Here is a 19055-nt window from a genome sequence, read left to right on the forward strand (position 1 = left end):
AAACAGATATAGAAAAAGACCAGCGCTCAGAGTAGGAGGAATGACAGAGTCATTTCAGGTTGTCATAAGAAGCAGAGAAGTGGCTCACTTACTTCACATGGGGGGAGTGTAAGACCAAGTCTCACATACTATCCCCCCTCCAAGAAAGTATATAGGTAATAACCAAGAGAAGTCCTCGTATATCAGAGGGTTTTAATAGAAACGCGTTTCGGAGGTCATATATACAGCCTCCTTCTTCAGGCATCAAGAAGAAGAAGAAGGAGCCTGAAGAAGGAGGCTGTATATATGACCTCCGAAACGCGTTGCTATTAAAACCCTATGATATACGAGGACTTCTCTTGGTTATTACCTATATACTTTCCTGGAGGGGGGATAGTATGTGAGACTTGGTCTTACACTCCCCCCATGTGAAGTAAGTGAGCCACTTCTCTGCTTCTTATGTCACTCCTCCTACTCTGAGCGCTGGTCTTTTTCTATATTTGTTTTTATTGTCGCTATGGATTCCTTATGGGTTTTCCGGAATACCTTGCGCACTCCTGAAAGAGATGTCCTTGTGTCAGAGACTGGGAGATGAATTTTACGTTTGAAGAGGACCCAGGGTGTTTGTGGGGGAGTACACATCTAGTGTGACCCCCACTCACACCGGGTGAGTAACACACACCTCATTTCCTATATTTTGGGATTAGAGCGCCGCCTTCTTTTCGCTGATATATTGTATCTCCTTACCTGGGGCGGTGTCGTTGGTGAAGCCAATCATCCCGGGATCAGTGACTCTCGTGTCATCAGTGGCTCCTGCTAAATGGGAACAAATATCAGAAAACAATAAGAAAATAACCATATAAGGCAGAGATCTTACTGTGAGGGGTTCACTTACTTATCTACAATATACTCCCCCTATTGTAACCTCTCAGATCTGCTGTAGCCTATACCAATGTGAGTGCACTTACCTACCCTTACCCCACCCAGTAAGATCTTCTGTACATTATGTGAGTGCACTCACCTCCCCTTACCCCACCCAGTAAGATCTTCTGTACATTATGTGAGTGCACTTACCTCCCCTTACCCCACCCAGTAAGATCTTCTGTACATTATGTGAGTGCACTCACCTACCCTTACCCCACCCAGTAAGATCTTCTGTACATTATGTGAGTGCACTCACCTACCCTTACCCCACCCAGTAAGATCTTCTGTACATTATGTGAGTGTACTCACCTACCCTTACCCCACCCAGTAAGATCTTCTGTACATTATGTGAGTGCACTTACCTCCCCTTACCCCACCCAGTAAGATCTTCTGTACATTATGTGAGTGCACTTACCTCCCCTTACCCCACCCAGTAAGATCTTCTGTACATTATGTGAGTGCACTCACCTACCCTTACCCCACCCAGTAAGATCTTCTGTACATTATGTGAGTGTACTCACCTACCCTTACCCCACCCAGTAAGATCTTCTGTACATTATGTGAGTGCACTCACCTCCCCTTACCCCACCCAGTAAGATCTTCTGTACATTATGTGAGTGCACTTACTTCCCCTTACCCCACCCAGTAAGATCTTCTGTACATTATGTGAGTGCACTTACCTACCCTTACCCCACCCAGTAAGATCTTCTGTACATTATGTGAGTGCACTCACCTCCCCTTACCCCACCCAGTAAGATCTTCTGTACATTATGTGAGTGCACTCACCTCCCCTTACCCCACCCAGTAAGATCTTCTGTACATTATGTGAGTGCACTTACCTCCCCTTACCCCACCCAGTAAGATCTTCTGTACATTATGTGAGTGCACTTACCTACCCTTACCCCACCCAGTAAGATCTTCTGTACATTATGTGAGTGCACTTACCTACCCTTACCCCACCCAGTAAGATCTTCTGTACATTATGTGAGTGCACTCACCTACCCTTACCCCACCCAGTAAGATCTTCTGTACATTATGTGAGTGCACTTACCTACCCTTACCCCACCCAGTAAGATCTTCTGTACATTATGTGAGTGCACTCACCTCCCCTTACCCCACCCAGTAAGATCTTCTGTACATTATGTGAGTGCACTCACCTCCCCTTACCCCACCCAGTAAGATCTTCTGTACATTATGTGAGTGCACTCACCTCCCCTTACCCCACCCAGTAAGATCTTCTGTACATTATGTGAGTGCACTCACCTCCCCTTACCCCACCCAGTAAGATCTTCTGTACATTATGTGAGTGCACTCACCTACCCTTACCCCACCCAGTAAGATCTTCTGTACATTATGTGAGTGCACTCACCTCACACATTTATTATTATATACTTATATTATTATACACATATATTATACATTTATATATTATTATACACATATATTATACATTTATATATTATTATACACTTATATTATTATACATTTATATATTATTATACATTTATATTATTATACACTTATATATTATTATACACATATATTATTATACATTTATATATTATTATACATTTATATTATTATACATTTATATATTATTATACACATATATTATTATACACTTATATATTATTATACACTTATATTATTATACAGTTATATATTATTATACACATATATTATTATACATTTATATATTATTATACATTTATATTATTATACATTTATATATTATTATACACATATATTATTATACACTTATATATTATTATACACTTATATTATTATACATTTATATATTATTATACACATATATTATTATACATTTATATATTATTATACACATATATTATTATACATTTATATATTATTATACACATATATTATTATACACTTATATATTATTATACACATATATTATTATACATTTATATATTATTATACATTTATATATTATTATACACTTATATATTATTATACACTTATATTATTATACATTTATATATTATTATACACTTATATATTATTATACACTTATATATTATTATACACATATATTATTATACATTCATATATTATTATACACATATATTATTATACACATATATTATTATACACTTATATATTATTATACACATATATTATTATACACTTATATATTATTATACACTTATATATTATTATACATTTATATATTATTATACACTTATATATTATTATACACATATATTATTATACACTTATATATTATTATACACATATATTATTATACATTTATATATTATTATACACTTATATATTATTATACACTTATATATTATTATACACATATATTATTATACACTTATATTATTATACATTTATAAATTATTATACACATATATTATTATACATTTATATATTATTATACACTTATATATTAGTATACACATATATTATTATACATTTATATATTATTATACACATATATTATTATACATTTATGTTACGCCTAGCGCTCCGGGTCCCCGCTCCTCCCCGGAGCGCTCACGGCGCCTTTCTCCCTGCAGCTCCCCGGTCAGCGCTGACCGGGAGCGCTGCCCTGTCATGGCCGTTGGGGATGCGATCCGCACAGCGGGACGCGCCCGCTCGCGAATCGCATCCCAGGTCACTTACCCGTTCCCGTCTCCTGCGGTCATGTGCTGGCGCGCGCGGCTCCGCTCTCTAGGGCGCGCGCGCGCCAGCTCCCTGAGACTTAAAGGGCCAGTGCACCAATGATTGGTGCCTGGCCCAATTAGCTTAATTGGTTCCCATCTGTTTCCTGGCTATATCTAGTCTCCTCCCTTGCACTTCCTTGCCGGATCTTGTTGCCCTAGAGCCTAGTGAAAGCGTTTTTGTGTGTTTATACCCTGTGTACCAGAACTTTGCTATCTCCCCTGACTACGAACCTTGCCGCCTGCCCCCGACCTTCTGCTACGTCCGACTTTGCTTCTGCCTACTCCCTTGTACCTCGCCTATCTTCAGCAGCCAGAGAGGTGAGCCGTTGCTAGTGGATACGACCTGGTCACTACCGCCGCAGCAAGACCATCCCGCTTTGCGGCGGGCTCTGGTGAAAACCAGTAGTGGCTTAGAACCGGTCCACTAGCACGGTCCACGTCATCCCTCTCTGGCACAGAGGATCCACTACCTGCCAGCCGGCATCGTGACAGTAGATCCGGCCATGGATCCCGCTGAAGTTCCTCTGCCTGTTGTCGCCGACCTCCCCACACTGGTCGCCCAGCAAGCCCGACAGATTGCCCAACAAGATCACCAGCTGTCGTACTTGACCACCATGACTCAGCAACTCCAGTCGCAGCTACAGCAGATTCAGTCTCAGCTACAGCAGCAGCAACCATCTCCTCCGCCAGCTCCTGCACCTCTTCCGCAGCGAGTGGCCACTCCTAGCCTCCGCCTGTCTTTGCCGGACAAATTTAATGGGGACTCTAAGTTTTGCCGTGGCTTTCTTTCCCAATGTTCCCTGCATCTGGAGATGATGTCGGATCAGTTTCCTACTGAAAGGTCTAAGGTGGCTTTCGTAGTCAGCCTTCTGTCTGGAAAAGCCCTGTCATGGGCCACACCGCTCTGGGACCGTGATGACCCCGTCACTGCCTCTGTACACTCCTTCTTCTCGGAAATTCGAAGTGTCTTTGAGGAACCTGCCCGAGCCTCTTCTGCTGAGACTGCCCTGCTGAACCTGGTCCAGGGTAATTCCTCCGTTGGCGAGTACGCCATACAATTCCGTACTCTTGCTTCTGAACTTTCCTGGAATAATGAGGCTCTCTGCGCGACCTTTAAAAAAGGCCTATCCAGCAACATTAAAGATGTTCTGGCCGCACGAGAGACTCCTGCTAGCCTGCATGAACTCATTCATCTAGCCACTCGCATTGACATGCGTTTTTCTGAGAGGCATCAAGAGCTCCGCCAGGAAAAGGACTTAGATCTCTGGCCACCTCTCCCACAGTCTCCACTGCAATCTGCGCCTAGGCCTCCCGCCGAGGAGGCCATGCAAGTGGATCGGTCTCGCCTGACCCTGGAAGAGAGGAATCGCCGTAAGGAAGAGAATCTTTGTTTGTACTGTGCCAGTACTGAACATTTTCTGGTGGATTGCCCAATCCGTCCTCCACGTCTGGGAAACGCACGCTCACACTCAGCTCTCGTGGGTGTGGCGTCTCTTGATGCCAAGTCGGCTTCTCCACGTCTAACGGTACCTGTTCGGATTTCCACTTCAGCCAGCTCTCCCCTCTCAGCCGTGGCCTGTCTGGACTCTGGAGCTTCTGGAAATTTTATTCGGGAGTCCTTTGTGAATAAATTCCATATTCCGGTGACCCGTCTTGTCAAGCCACTCCGCATCTCCGCGGTCAACGGAGCCAGGTTGGACTGTACCATACGTTTCCGCACGGAGCCCCTTCTTATGAGCATCGGATCTCATCACGAGAGGATTGAACTTTTGGTCCTCCCCAATTGCACCTCGGAAATTCTCCTTGGACTTCCCTGGCTTCAACTTCATTCCCCAACCCTGGATTGGTCCACTGGGGAGATCAAGAGTTGGGGGTCCTCTTGTGCCAAGAACTGTCTAAAACCGGTTCCCAGTATCCCTTGCCGTAACTCTGTGGTTCCTCCTGTATCCGGTCCCCCTAAGGTCATTAAGGACTCTGCCTGCCACAGGAAATGCCCCTCCCCCCCTCCCAGGCAAGCTTCTGTGTCCCCTCATGGCCCTCGTCCTGGTGTCACACTGCCCCGTGCCAGGTCTCGCCCTCTGCCCTCTCTCCCCATTCCTACTCCTGCGGTTCTGCCTGCCGTTGAGGAATCCCTCCATCCTTTCCCGGTGTCCTCATCCCAGGGGAGGCAGTTACCCGATAAAGAGAAGGGGAGACCTAAGGGGGGGGGTACTGTTACGCCTAGCGCTCCGGGTCCCCGCTCCTCCCCGGAGCGCTCACGGCGCCTTTCTCCCTGCAGCTCCCCGGTCAGCGCTGACCGGGAGCGCTGCCCTGTCATGGCCGTTGGGGATGCGATCCGCACAGCGGGACGCGCCCGCTCGCGAATCGCATCCCAGGTCACTTACCCGTTCCCGTCTCCTGCGGTCATGTGCTGGCGCGCGCGGCTCCGCTCTCTAGGGCGCGCGCGCGCCAGCTCCCTGAGACTTAAAGGGCCAGTGCACCAATGATTGGTGCCTGGCCCAATTAGCTTAATTGGTTCCCATCTGTTTCCTGGCTATATCTAGTCTCCTCCCTTGCACTTCCTTGCCGGATCTTGTTGCCCTAGAGCCTAGTGAAAGCGTTTTTGTGTGTTTATACCCTGTGTACCAGAACTTTGCTATCTCCCCTGACTACGAACCTTGCCGCCTGCCCCCGACCTTCTGCTACGTCCGACTTTGCTTCTGCCTACTCCCTTGTACCTCGCCTATCTTCAGCAGCCAGAGAGGTGAGCCGTTGCTAGTGGATACGACCTGGTCACTACCGCCGCAGCAAGACCATCCCGCTTTGCGGCGGGCTCTGGTGAAAACCAGTAGTGGCTTAGAACCGGTCCACTAGCACGGTCCACGTCATCCCTCTCTGGCACAGAGGATCCACTACCTGCCAGCCGGCATCGTGACAATTTATATATTATTATACACTTATATTATTATACACATATATTATTATACACTTATATTATTATACACTTATATTATTATACACTTATATATTATTATACACATATATTATTATACATTTATATATTATTATACACATATATTATTATACACATAAATTATTATACATTTATATATTATTATACATTTTTATATTATTATACACTTATATATTATTATACACTTATATTTTATTTTACATTTTTAAATTATTATACACTTATATATTATTATACACATATATTATTATACATTTATATATTATTATACACATATATTATTATACACATAAATTATTATACATTTATATATTATTATACATTTTTATATTATTATACACTTATATATTATTATACACTTATATTTTATTTTACATTTTTAAATTATTATACACTTATATATTATTATACATTTATATATTATTATACACATATATTATTATACATTTATATATTATTAAACACATATATTATTATACATTTATATATTATTATACACTTATATATTGTTATACACATATATTATTATACATTTATATATTATTATACATTTATATATTATTATACACATATATTATTATACACTTATATTATTATACATTTATATATTATTATACACATATATATTATTATACACATATATTATTATACACTTATATTATTATACATTTATATATTATTATACACATATATTATTATACACTTATATATTATTATACACATATATTATTATACACATATATTATTATACATTTATATATTATTATACACATATATTATTATACATTTATATATTATTATACACATATATTATTATACATTTATATATTATTATACACTTATATATTATTATACACTTGTATTATTATACATTTATATATTATTATACACATATATTATTATACACTTTTATATTATTATACACATATATTATTATACACATATATTATTATACACTTATATATTATTATACACTTATATATTATTATACACATATATTATTATACACATATATTATTATACACTTATATATTATTATACACTTATATTATTATACATTTATGTATTATTATACACATATATTACTATACACTTATATATTATTATACACTTATATATTATTGTAACGCCGAGCGCTCCGGGTCCCGCTGCTTCCCCGGAGTGCTCGCGGCGTTACTCTGCTTGCAGCGCTCCGGCCGGCGCTGCTGACCGAGAGCGCTGCTACTCTGTCACCGGAGGGGATGTGATCCGCGGGACGGGACGTGCCCGTTCACGGATCGCATCCTATGTCCCTTCTCACCTGCTCCGTCCTTCCTCTGTCCCTGCCCGGCACACACGGCCCCGCTCTCTAGGGCGCGCGCATGCTCCGGCTCTCTGATATTTAAAGGGCCAGTGCACCACTAATTGGTGCCTGGCCCAATCTAGTCCAATCACTATTTCCCCTATAAAACATCACTTCCCCTTCCTGTCCCTGCCGGTTCTTGTTGCCTAGTGCCTAGTGAAAGCGTTCCAGTGTGTCCTTGCCTGTGTTTCCAGAATCTCTGCTGTTGCCCCTGACTACGAACCTTGCCGCCTGCCCTGACCTTTCTGCTACGTCTGACCTTGCCTTGCCTTGTCCTTTTGTACCGCGCCATCTCAGCCGCCAGAGAGGTTGAGTCGCTACTGGGAGGAACGACCTGGGAGTTACCTGCCGCAGCAAGTCCATCCCGCTTTGCGGCGGGCTCTGGTGAATACCAGTAACCCCTTAGACTCCGTTCCCCTGGTACGGCCCATGCCATCACCTCTCTGGTACAGAGGATCCACTTCCAGTGTCCTCACCCTCCGCCAACCCGGATCCTGACAGTAGATCCGGCCATGGATTCCGCTGAGGTGCCGCTACCTAGCCTTGGAGACCTTTCCTCCGTTGTGGCCCAACAGTCTCAACAAGTAGTCCAACAAGGACATCAGTTGTCACAACTGACTGCAATGGTTCAGCAACTTCTGCCTCTACAGCCATCTTCTCCGCCAGTTCCTCAACTGCAAGCTGCCGCTTCCAGCACCAGAGTCCGTCTTTCTCTTCCGGATAAGTTTGATGGGGACTCTAAGTTGTGCCGTGGCTTCCTGACCCAATGTTCTCTGCACTTGGAGCTATTAGCTGACCAGTTTCCCACGGAACGGTCCAAGGTGGCATTCGTGGTCAGCTTATTCTCTGGAAAGGCGTTGTCTTGGGCCACTCCGCTTTGGGACCGCAACGATCCTGCCACCGCTTCAGTCCAAACCTTCTTCTCAGAAATACGCTCTGTTTTTGAGGAACCAGCCCGGGTTTCTTCTGCTGAGACGGCCTTGTTGAATCTTGTTCAAGGAAACTCTACAGTGGGCGATTACGCCATTCAGTTCCGGACTCTTTCCTCAGAATTAGCCTGGAATAATGAGGCTCTCTGCGCGACCTTCAAGAAGGGTTTATCCAGCCACATCAAAGATGTTCTGGCCACACGAGAGATACCCTCAACCCTGTCTGAACTAATCCATTTGGCCACCCGCATTGATATGCATTTTTTAGAAAGGCGACAGGAGCTACGCCAAGAAAAGGATCTCGTTCACACCAGGCGGTTTCCCCGCCCAACACCTCTCTTCCAGCATCCGCTGCAACCTGTGATTGTGCCTTCCGCCGAGGAGGCTATGCAAGTGGATCGGTCTCGCCTGACCCAATTTGAGAGGACTCGCCGTAGGAATGAGAACCTTTGCCTTTACTGTGCGAGCTCCGAGCATTTCCTGAAGGACTGTCCTATTCGTCCTCTGCGTCTGGCTAGACGCACGCACCTAGTAAACGTGGGAGAGGCGTTACTGGGTGTGAATTCTACCTCTCCACGCCTAACTATTCCTGTACGGATTTCTTTGCCTGCTAAATCTGCCTTTTCTGCCGTGGCCTTTCTGGACTCAGGTTCAACAGGTAACTTCATTGAGGCCTCATTAGTCAACAGATTCAACATCCCTGTGACCCGTCTCGACAAGCCTCTCTTCATTTCTTCTGTCAGCGGACAGAATCTGGACTGTACCGTGTGCTATCGCACAGTGCCCTTGCGCACGAACGTAGGTGTCCTCCATCATGAGGAGATTGAATTTTTTGTGCTTCCCAACTGTACTTCTCAAGTTCTACTAGGCTTGCCTTGGCTCCAGCTCCACTCTCCTACTCTCGACTGGTCTTCTGGGGACATTAGAAGTTGGGGTCCTACCTGTCACCAGCGATGCCTTAAGACCTTACCTATCAGTCAAGTAACCATCGCTTCTTCTCTGCCAGGCCTGCCTAAGGCCTACCAGGACTTTTCCAATGTTTTTTATAAAAAGCAAGCAGAGGTCTTACCTCCACACAGACCCTTTGACTGCCCTATTGACTTGCTCCCTGGTACTTCTCCACCGCGTGGCAGGATTTATCCGCTCTCTGCCCCAGAGACCCAAGCCATGTCCCAGTATATTCAAGAAAATCTAAAAAAAGGATTTATCAGAAAATCTTCGTCTCCTGCTGGAGCAGGATTCTTCTTCGTTGCTAAGAAAGATGGAACCCTACGCCCATGCATCGATTACCGCGGTTTAAATAAAATTACCATTAAGAACCGTTACCCACTCCCCCTTATCTCTGAACTGTTTGACCGTCTGCGGGGAGCGAACATTTTTACCAAACTCGATCTAAGAGGGGCTTATAATCTTATCCGTATACGTGAAGGAGATGAGTGGAAAACTGCATTCAACACCCGTGACGGACATTTTGAATATCTTGTCATGCCTTTCGGCCTTTGCAACGCCCCAGCAGTTTTCCAGGACTTTGTCAATGAGATTTTTCGTGACTTGCTATATACTTGTGTAGTGGTCTACCTGGATGACATTCTTATTTTTTCTTCTAACCCTGAGGAACATCGCCTCCATGTCCGTCAGGTGTTACAGCGCCGACGCAAAAGTCACCTTTATGCTAAGATTGAAAAGTGTCTCTTTGAACGCAGTAGTCTACCTTTCTTGGGTTACATTGTGTCCAGCCAAGGCCTTCAAATGGATCCTGGCAAACTCTCTGCGGTTCTGGATTGGCCACGCCCCTCTGGTTTGCGAGCTATCCAACGCTTCCTCGGGTTCGCTAATTACTATCGTCAATTTATTCCCCACTTCTCCACCATCGTTGCACCTATTGTAGCATTGACCAAAAAAGACGTGAACCCGAGGTCCTGGCCATCTATGGCGGAGGAGGCCTTTAATCTGCTCAAGGCTGCCTTCGCTTCTGCACCTGTCCTGTCCAGGCCTGACCCCTCAAAGCCTTTTATCCTTGAAGTAGATGCTTCTTCTGTTGGTGCCGGTGCCGTTTTAACTCAAAAGACCACTACTGGGAAAAATCGCACCTGTGGCTTTTTCTCCAAGACCTTCTCTCCTGCAGAAAAAAATTATTCGATTGGAGATCGTGAGCTTTTAGCTATTAAATTGGCACTTGAGGAGTGGAGACATCTTTTAGAAGGCTCCCTGCATCCCATCATCATTTACACGGACCATAAAAATTTATCGTATCTCCAGACTGCCCAACGATTAAATCCTCGCCAAGCTAGATGGACATTGTTTTTTGCCCGCTTCAATTTTGAAATTCATTTTCGTCCAGCTGACAAGAACGTTAGAGCTGACGCACCACCGTTCCACCGATGTTTCCGAATCTGAAGCTCCTCCACAGCACATCATACCTCCTGAGTGTCTCATCTCCTCCGCTCCTACCACTCTTGTGCAAGTTCCTCCAGGGAAGACTTTGTACCTCCACGCCTTCGCCACAAAATTCTTAAATGGGGTAATTCTTCTCTTTTGGCCGGACATGCTGGTGTCAAGAAGTCGGAGCAGTTGATTTCCAGACACTATTGGTGGCCCACCTTGCAGAAGAATGTGACTGATTTTGTTCGGGCTTGTACTACCTGTGCCCGTGACAAGACTCCACGCCAGAAGCCGGCAGGTCTCCTCCTTCCATTACCTGTACCTGAACAGCCATGGTCCCATATTGGTATGGACTTCATCACCGATCAGCCACCTTCCCGCAATAATACAGTCATCTGGGTGGTCGTTGATCGTTTTTCTAAAATGGCTCATTTTGTTCCTCTGCCGGGTCTTCCTTCTGCGCCTCAATTGGCGAAACAATTTTTTCTTCATATTTTTCGTTTCCACGGGCTTCCCACGCACATCGTCTCAGACAGAGGCGTCTAGTTTGTTTCTAAATTTTGGAGGGCACTCTGCAGTCAATTAAAAATCAAACTAAATTTTTCTTCTGCTTACCACTGTCACGATGCCGGCTGGCAGGTAGTGGATCCTCTGTGCCAGAGAGGGATTGGCGTGGACCGTGCTAGAGGATCGGTTCTAAGTCACTACTGGTTTTCACCAGAGCCCGCCGCAAAGCGGGATGGTCTTGCTGCGGCGGTAGTGACCAGGTCGTATCCCCTAGCAACGGCTCAACCTCTCTGGCTGCTGAAGATAGGCGCGGTACAAGGGAGTAGACAGAAGCAAGGTCGGACGTAGCAGAAGGTCAGGGCAGGCAGCAAGGATCGTAGTCAGGGGCAACGGCAGAAGGTCTGGAATCACAGGCAAGGAACACACAAGGAACGCTTTCACTGGCACTAGGGCAACAAGATCCGGCGAGGGAGTGAAGGGGAAGTGAGGTGATATAGGGAAGTGCACAGGTGTAAACACTAATTGGAACCACTGCACCAATCAGCGGTGCAGTGGCCCTTTAAATCGCAAAGACCCGGCGCGCGCGCGCCCTAGGGAGCGGGGCCGCGCGCGCCGGGACAGAACTGACGGGGAGCGAGTAAGGTACGGGAGCCGGGGTGCGCATCGCGAGCGGGCGCTACCCGCATCGCGAATCGCATCCCGGCCGGAGGTAGTAACGCAGCGCCCCGGGTCCGTGGAACCGACCGGGGCGCTGCAGTGAGGGAAGTGTAGCGAGCGCTCCGGGGAGGAGCGGGGACCCGGAGCGCTCGGCGTAACAGTACCCCCCCCCTTGGGTCTCCCCCTCTTCTTGGGGCCTGAGAACCTGAGGATCAGACTTTTGTCCAGGATATTGTCCTCAGGTTCCCAGGACCTCTCTTCTGGACCACAACCCTCCCAATCCACTAAAAAAAAAAAGTTCTTCCCCTGACCTTTTTAGAGGCCAAAATCTCTTTGACAGAGAAGATGTCCGAGGAGCCGGAAACAGGAGTGGGAGGAACAGATTTAGGAGAAAAACGGTTGAGGATGAGAGGTTTAAGAAGAGAGACGTGAAAGGCATTAGGGATACGAAGAGAAGGAGGAAGAAGAAGTTTGTAAGAGACAGGATTAATTTGACACAAAACTTTAAAAGGACCAAGATAGCGTGGTCCCAACTTATAGCTCGGGACACGGAAACGGACATATTTAGCGGAGAGCCATACCTTGTCTCCAGGGGAAAAAATGGGAGGAGCTCTTCTTTTCTTATCTGCGAATCTCTTCATGCGAGAAGAAGCCTGTAAGAGAGAATTTTGGGTCTCTTTCCATATGGTGGAAAGATCACGAGAAATTTCATCCACAGCGGGCAGACCAGAGGGCAAGGGGGTAGGGAGGGGGGGAAGAGGGTGACGGCCGTACACCACGAAAAACGGAGATTTGGAGGAAGATTCAGAGATTCTGAAATTATACGAGAATTCGGCCCAAGGTAGAAGATCTGCCCAGTCATCCTGGCGGGAGGAAACAAAATGTCGTAAATAGTCACCCAAGATCTGGTTAATTCTCTCTACTTGTCCATTGGATTGAGGATGGTATGCAGAAGAAAAATTTAATTTAATCTTGAGTTGTTTACAGAGAGCCCTCCAGAATTTAGACACAAATTGGACGCCTCTATCCGAGACGATCTGTGTAGGCAACCCGTGAAGACGAAAAATGTGTACAAAAAATTGTTTAGCCAACTGAGGCGCTGAAGGAAGACCAGGAAGAGGGATGAAATGTGCCATTTTGGAGAATCGATCAACGACCACCCAAATAACAGTGTTGCCATGGGATGGGGGTAAGTCAGTAATAAAATCCATACCAATCAGAGACCAAGGTTGTTCGGGGACAGGTAGAGGATGAAGAAAACCAGCGGGCTTCTGGCGAGGAGTCTTATCCCGGGCACAGATAGTGCAGGCTCGCACAAAGTCCACCACATCAGTCTCTAGAGTCGGCCACCAATAGAAGCGAGAGATGAGTTGCACAGATTTCTTGATGCCCGCATGACCTGCGAGATGGGAGGAGTGACCCCATTTGAGGATCCCAAGGCGTTGGCGTGGAGAAACAAAGGTCTTTCCTGGAGGAGTTTGCCTGATGGAGGCTGGAGAAGTGGAAATCAGGCAGTCAGGAGGAATGATGTGTTGAGGAGAGAGTTCAATTTCAGAGGCATCTGAGGAACGAGAGAGAGCATCGGCCCTAATGTTTTTATCAGCAGGCCGAAAGTGAATTTCAAAATTAAATCGGGCAAAGAACAGAGACCACCTGGCCTGACGAGGATTCAGCCGTTGGGCAGACTGGAGGTAGGAGAGGTTCTTGTGATCGGTGTAAATAATAACTGGAAATCTTGATCCCTCCAGCAGATGCCTCCATTCCTCAAGTGCTAATTTAATGGCTAGAAGCTCTCGATCCCCGATGGAGTAGTTCCTCTCCGCCGGAGAGAAGGTCCTGGAAAAAAAAACCACAAGTAACAGCATGCCCGGAAGAGTTTTTTTGTAGAAGGACAGCTCCAGCTCCCACTGAGGAGGCATCAACCTCCAATAGGAAGGGTTTAGATGGGTCAGGTCTGGAGAGCACGGGAGCCGAAGAAAAGGCAGACTTGAGTCGTTTAAAGGCGTCTTCCGCTTGAGGAGGCCAAGACTTGGGATCGGCATTTTTTTTTGTTAAAGCCACAATAGGAGCCACAATGGTAGAAAAATGTGGAATAAATTGCCTGTAATAATTGGCGAACCCCAAAAAACGTTGGATGGCACGGAGTCCGGAGGGGCGTGGCCAATCTAAGACGGCAGAGAGTTTATCTGGGTCCATTTGTAGTCCCTGGCCAGAGACCAAGTATCCTAGAAAAGGAAGAGATTGGCATTCAAACAGACATTTCTCTATTTTGGCATAGAGTTGATTATCACGAAGTCTCTGAAGAACCATACGGACATGCTGGCGGTGTTCTTCAAGATTGGCAGAAAAAATCAGGATATCGTCCAGATATACAACAACACAGGAGTATAGTAGATCACGAAAAATTTCATTAACAAAGTCTTGGAAGACGGCAGGGGCGTTGCATAGACCAAAGGGCATGACCAGATACTCAAAGTGTCCATCTCTGGTGTTAAATGCCGTTTTCCATTCATCCCCCTCTCTGATGCGGATGAGATTATAAGCACCTCTTAAGTCCAGTTTGGTAAAAATATGGGCACCTTGGAGACGATCAAAGAGTTCAGAGATGAGGGGTAGGGGGTAGCGGTTCTTAACCGTGATTTTATTAAGACCGCGGTAGTCAATGCAAGGACGTAGAGAGCCATCTTTTTTGGACACAAAGAAAAATCCGGCTCCGGCAGGAGAGGAGGATTTACGGATAAAGCCCTTTTTTAAATTTTCTTGGACGTATTCAGACATGGCAAGAGTCTCTGGGACGGACAGAGGATAGATTCTGCCCCGGGGTGGAGTAGTGCCCGGGAGGAGGTCAATGGGACAATCATAAGGCCTGTGAGGAGGTAGAGTCTCAGCTTGTTTTTTGCAAAAAACGTCCGCAAAGTCCATATAGGCCTTAGGGAGACCGGTTACATGAGGAAGCACAGGGACACGGCAAGGTTTACTGGGAACCGGTTTTAAGCAGTCCTTGGAACAAGAGGGCCCCCAACTCTTGATCTCCCCAGTGGACCAATCCAGGATTGGGGAATGGAGTTGAAGCCAGGGAAGTCCAAGAAGGATTTCAGAAGTGCAATTGGGGAGGACCAACAGTTCAATCCTCTCGTGATGAGATCCGATGCACATTAGAAGGGGCTCCGTGCGGAAACGTATAGTACAGTCCAATCTTTCATTGTTTACACAATTGATGTAGAGGGGTCTGGCGAGACTGGTCACCGGGATGTTGAACCTGTTGACGAGAGAGGCTAAGATGAAATTTCCTGCAGATCCAGAGTCCAAGAAGGCCACAGCAGCGAAGGAGAAGGCAGAGGCAGACATCCGCACAGGCACAGTAAGACGTGGAGAAGCAGAGTAGACATCAAGGACTGTCTCACCTTTGTGCGGAGTCAGCGGACGTCTTTCCAGGCGGGGAGGACGGATAGGACAATCCTTCAGGAAGTGTTCGGTACTAGCACAGTACAGGCAGAGATTCTCCATGCGGCGTCGTGTCCTCTCTTGGGGTGTCAGGCGAGACCGGTCGACCTGCATAGCCTCCACGGCGGGAGGCACAGGAACAGATTGCAGGGGACCAGAGGAGAGAGGAGCCGGGGAGAAGAAACGCCTCGTGCGAACAGAGTCCATATCCTGGCGGAGCTCCTGACGCCGTTCGGAAAAACGCATGTCAATGCGAGTGGCAAGATGGATGAGTTCATGTAGGTTAGCAGGGATTTCTCGTGCGGCCAGAACATCTTTAATGTTGCTGGATAGGCCTTTTTTAAAGGTCGCGCAGAGTGCCTCATTATTCCAGGATAATTCTGAAGCAAGGGTACGGAACTGTACGGCATACTCGCCAACGGAAGAATTACCCTGGACCAGGTTCAACAGGGCAGTCTCAGCAGAAGAGGCTCGGGCAGGTTCCTCAAAGACACTTCGAATTTCCGAGAAGAAGGAGTGTACAGAGGCAGTGACGGGGTCATTGCGGTCCCAGAGCGGTGTGGCCCAAGCCAGGGCTTTTCCAGACAGCAGGCTGACTACGAAAGCCACCTTAGACCTTTCAGTGGGGAACTGGTCCGACATCATCTCCAAGTGTAATGAACATTGGGAAAGAAAGCCACGGCAAAACTTAGAGTCCCCATCAAATTTATCCGGCAAGGATAGTCGTATTCCAGAAGCGGCCACTCGCTGCGGAGGAGGTACAGGAGCTGGCGGAGGAGATGATTGCTGGAGCTGTGGTAGTAACTGTTGTAGCATAACAGTCAGTTGAGACAGCTGTTGGCCTTGTTGCGCAATCTGTTGTGACTGCTGGGCGACCACCGTGGTGAGGTCAGCGACAACTGGCAGAGGAACTTCAGCGGGATCCATGGCCGGATCTACTGTCACGATGCCGGCTGGCAGGTAGTGGATCCTCTGTGCCAGAGAGGGATTGGCGTGGACCGTGCTAGAGGATCGGTTCTAAGTCACTACTGGTTTTCACCAGAGCCCGCCGCAAAGCGGGATGGTCTTGCTGCGGCGGTAGTGACCAGGTCGTATCCCCTAGCAACGGCTCAACCTCTCTGGCTGCTGAAGATAGGCGCGGTACAAGGGAGTAGACAGAAGCAAGGTCGGACGTAGCAGAAGGTCAGGGCAGGCAGCAAGGATCGTAGTCAGGGGCAACGGCAGAAGGTCTGGAATCACAGGCAAGGAACACACAAGGAACGCTTTCACTGGCACTAGGGCAACAAGATCCGGCGAGGGAGTGAAGGGGAAGTGAGGTGATATAGGGAAGTGCACAGGTGTAAACACTAATTGGAACCACTGCACCAATCAGCGGTGCAGTGGCCCTTTAAATCGCAAAGACCCGGCGCGCGCGCGCCCTAGGGAGCGGGGCCGCGCGCGCCGGGACAGAACTGACGGGGAGCGAGTAAGGTACGGGAGCCGGGGTGCGCATCGCGAGCGGGCGCTACCCGCATCGCGAATCGCATCCCGGCCGGAGGTAGTAACGCAGCGCCCCGGGTCCGTGGAACCGACCGGGGCGCTGCAGTGAGGGAAGTGTAGCGAGCGCTCCGGGGAGGAGCGGGGACCCGGAGCGCTCGGCGTAACAACCACCCTCAATCCAACGGTCAAGTGGAAAGAGTAAATCAGATACTTGGTGACTACCTGCAACATTTTGTCTCCTCTCGCCAAGACGATTGGGTGGACCTCTTGCCCTGGGCTGAATTTTCGTACAATTTAAAAAACTCTGAGTCTTCTTCCAAATCCCCATTTTTTGTGGTGCACGGCCGTCACCCGCTTCCCCCCCTCCCTATCCCCACTTCCTCTGGGGTTCCTGCCGTTGTTGAATTGACGCAAGATTTTTCTTCCATTTTGCGTGAGACTCATCTCGAATGAAGGTGCATGCTGATAAAAAGAGAAGGGTTCCTCCGGTATTTTCCCCTGGTGACAAGGTGTGGCTTTCTGCTAAGTATATTCGATTCCGTGTACCCAGTTACAAGTTGGGCCCCAATTTTTAGGGCCTTTCAAAGTCAAAAAACATATCAACCCTGTCTCTTACCAACTTCATCTGCCCCTCTCTCCGTATTCCTAACTCCTTCCATGTCTCTCTACTCAAACCTGTTGTTCTTAACCGCTATTCTCCCAAAGTCATTCTTCCTGCTCCTGTCTCTGGATCCTCTGATATCTTCTCTGTGAAAGAGATCCTCGCCTCCAGGGTTGTCTGAGGTAAAAGATTTTTTCTCGTTGATACGGAGAATTGTGGCCCCGAAGAGAGGTCCTGGGAACCCGAGGTCAATATCCTTGACAAAGGAACTCATTCGTAGATTTCTGGGTTCCAAAAAGAAGGGGAGACCCAAGGGGGGGGTACTGTAACGCCGAGTGCTCCGGGTCCCGCTGCTTCCCCGGAGCGCTCGCGGCGTTACTCTGCTTGCAGCGCTCCGGTCGGCGCTGCTGACCGAGAGCGCTGCTACCCTGTCACCGGAGGGGATGCGATCCGCGGGACGGGACGTGCCCGTTCACGGATCGCATCCCATGTCCCTTCTCACCCGCTCCACCCTTCCTCTGTCCCTGCCTGGCACACGCGGCCCCGCTCTCAAGGGCACCAGCGCGCCAGCTCTCTGAAATTTAAAGGGCCAATGCACCACTAATTGGTGCCTGGCCCAATCTAGTCCAATCACTATTTCCCCTATAAAACATCACTTCCCCTTCCTGTCCCTGCCGGATCTTGTTGCCTAGTGAAAGCGTTCCAGTGTGTCCCTGCCTGTGTTTCCAGAATCTCTGCTGTTGCCCCTGACTACGAACCTTGCCGCCTGCCCTGACCTTTCTGCTACGTCTGACCTTGCCTTGCCTTGTCCTTTTGTACCGCGCCATCTCAGCCGCCAGAGAGGTTGAGTCGCTACTGGGAGGAACGACCTGGGGTTTACCTGACGCAGCAAGTCCATCCCGCTTTGCGGCGGGCTCTGGTGAATACCAGTAACCCCTTAGATTCCGTTCCCCTGGTACGGCCCACGCCATCACCTCTCTGGTACAGAGGATCCACTTCCAGTGTCCTCACCCTCCGCCAACCCGGATCCTGACAATTATTATACACTTATATATTATTTTACACATATATTATTATACACTTATATATTATTATACGCATATATATTATTATACACATATATTATTATACATTTATATATTATTATACACTTATATTATTA

At 47.0% G+C, this 19055-nt stretch overlaps 1 protein-coding gene across 5 annotated transcripts in view; it reads right to left on the reverse strand.

The window, feature by feature from the left end:
- Positions 1-19055, reverse strand: part of LOC130333996 (T-cell differentiation antigen CD6-like) — a 241920-nt gene that overhangs the window by 108441 nt on the left and 114424 nt on the right. For 3 of the 5 annotated variants that reach the window (XM_056553854.1, XM_056553852.1, XM_056553851.1), the window contains exon 5: positions 727-795. The exons of 1 other annotated variant lie outside the window; for it this stretch is intronic. In XM_056553854.1, coding sequence (XP_056409829.1) covers positions 727-795 — 69 coding nt within the window. The remainder of the gene's footprint in view (positions 1-726; positions 796-19055) is intronic. One more of the 5 variants, XM_056553853.1, reaches the window with a different exon arrangement.

Source organism: Hyla sarda, unplaced genomic scaffold, assembly GCF_029499605.1.
Source record: "Hyla sarda isolate aHylSar1 unplaced genomic scaffold, aHylSar1.hap1 scaffold_421, whole genome shotgun sequence".
Classification (NCBI taxonomy): Eukaryota; Metazoa; Chordata; class Amphibia; order Anura; family Hylidae; genus Hyla; species Hyla sarda.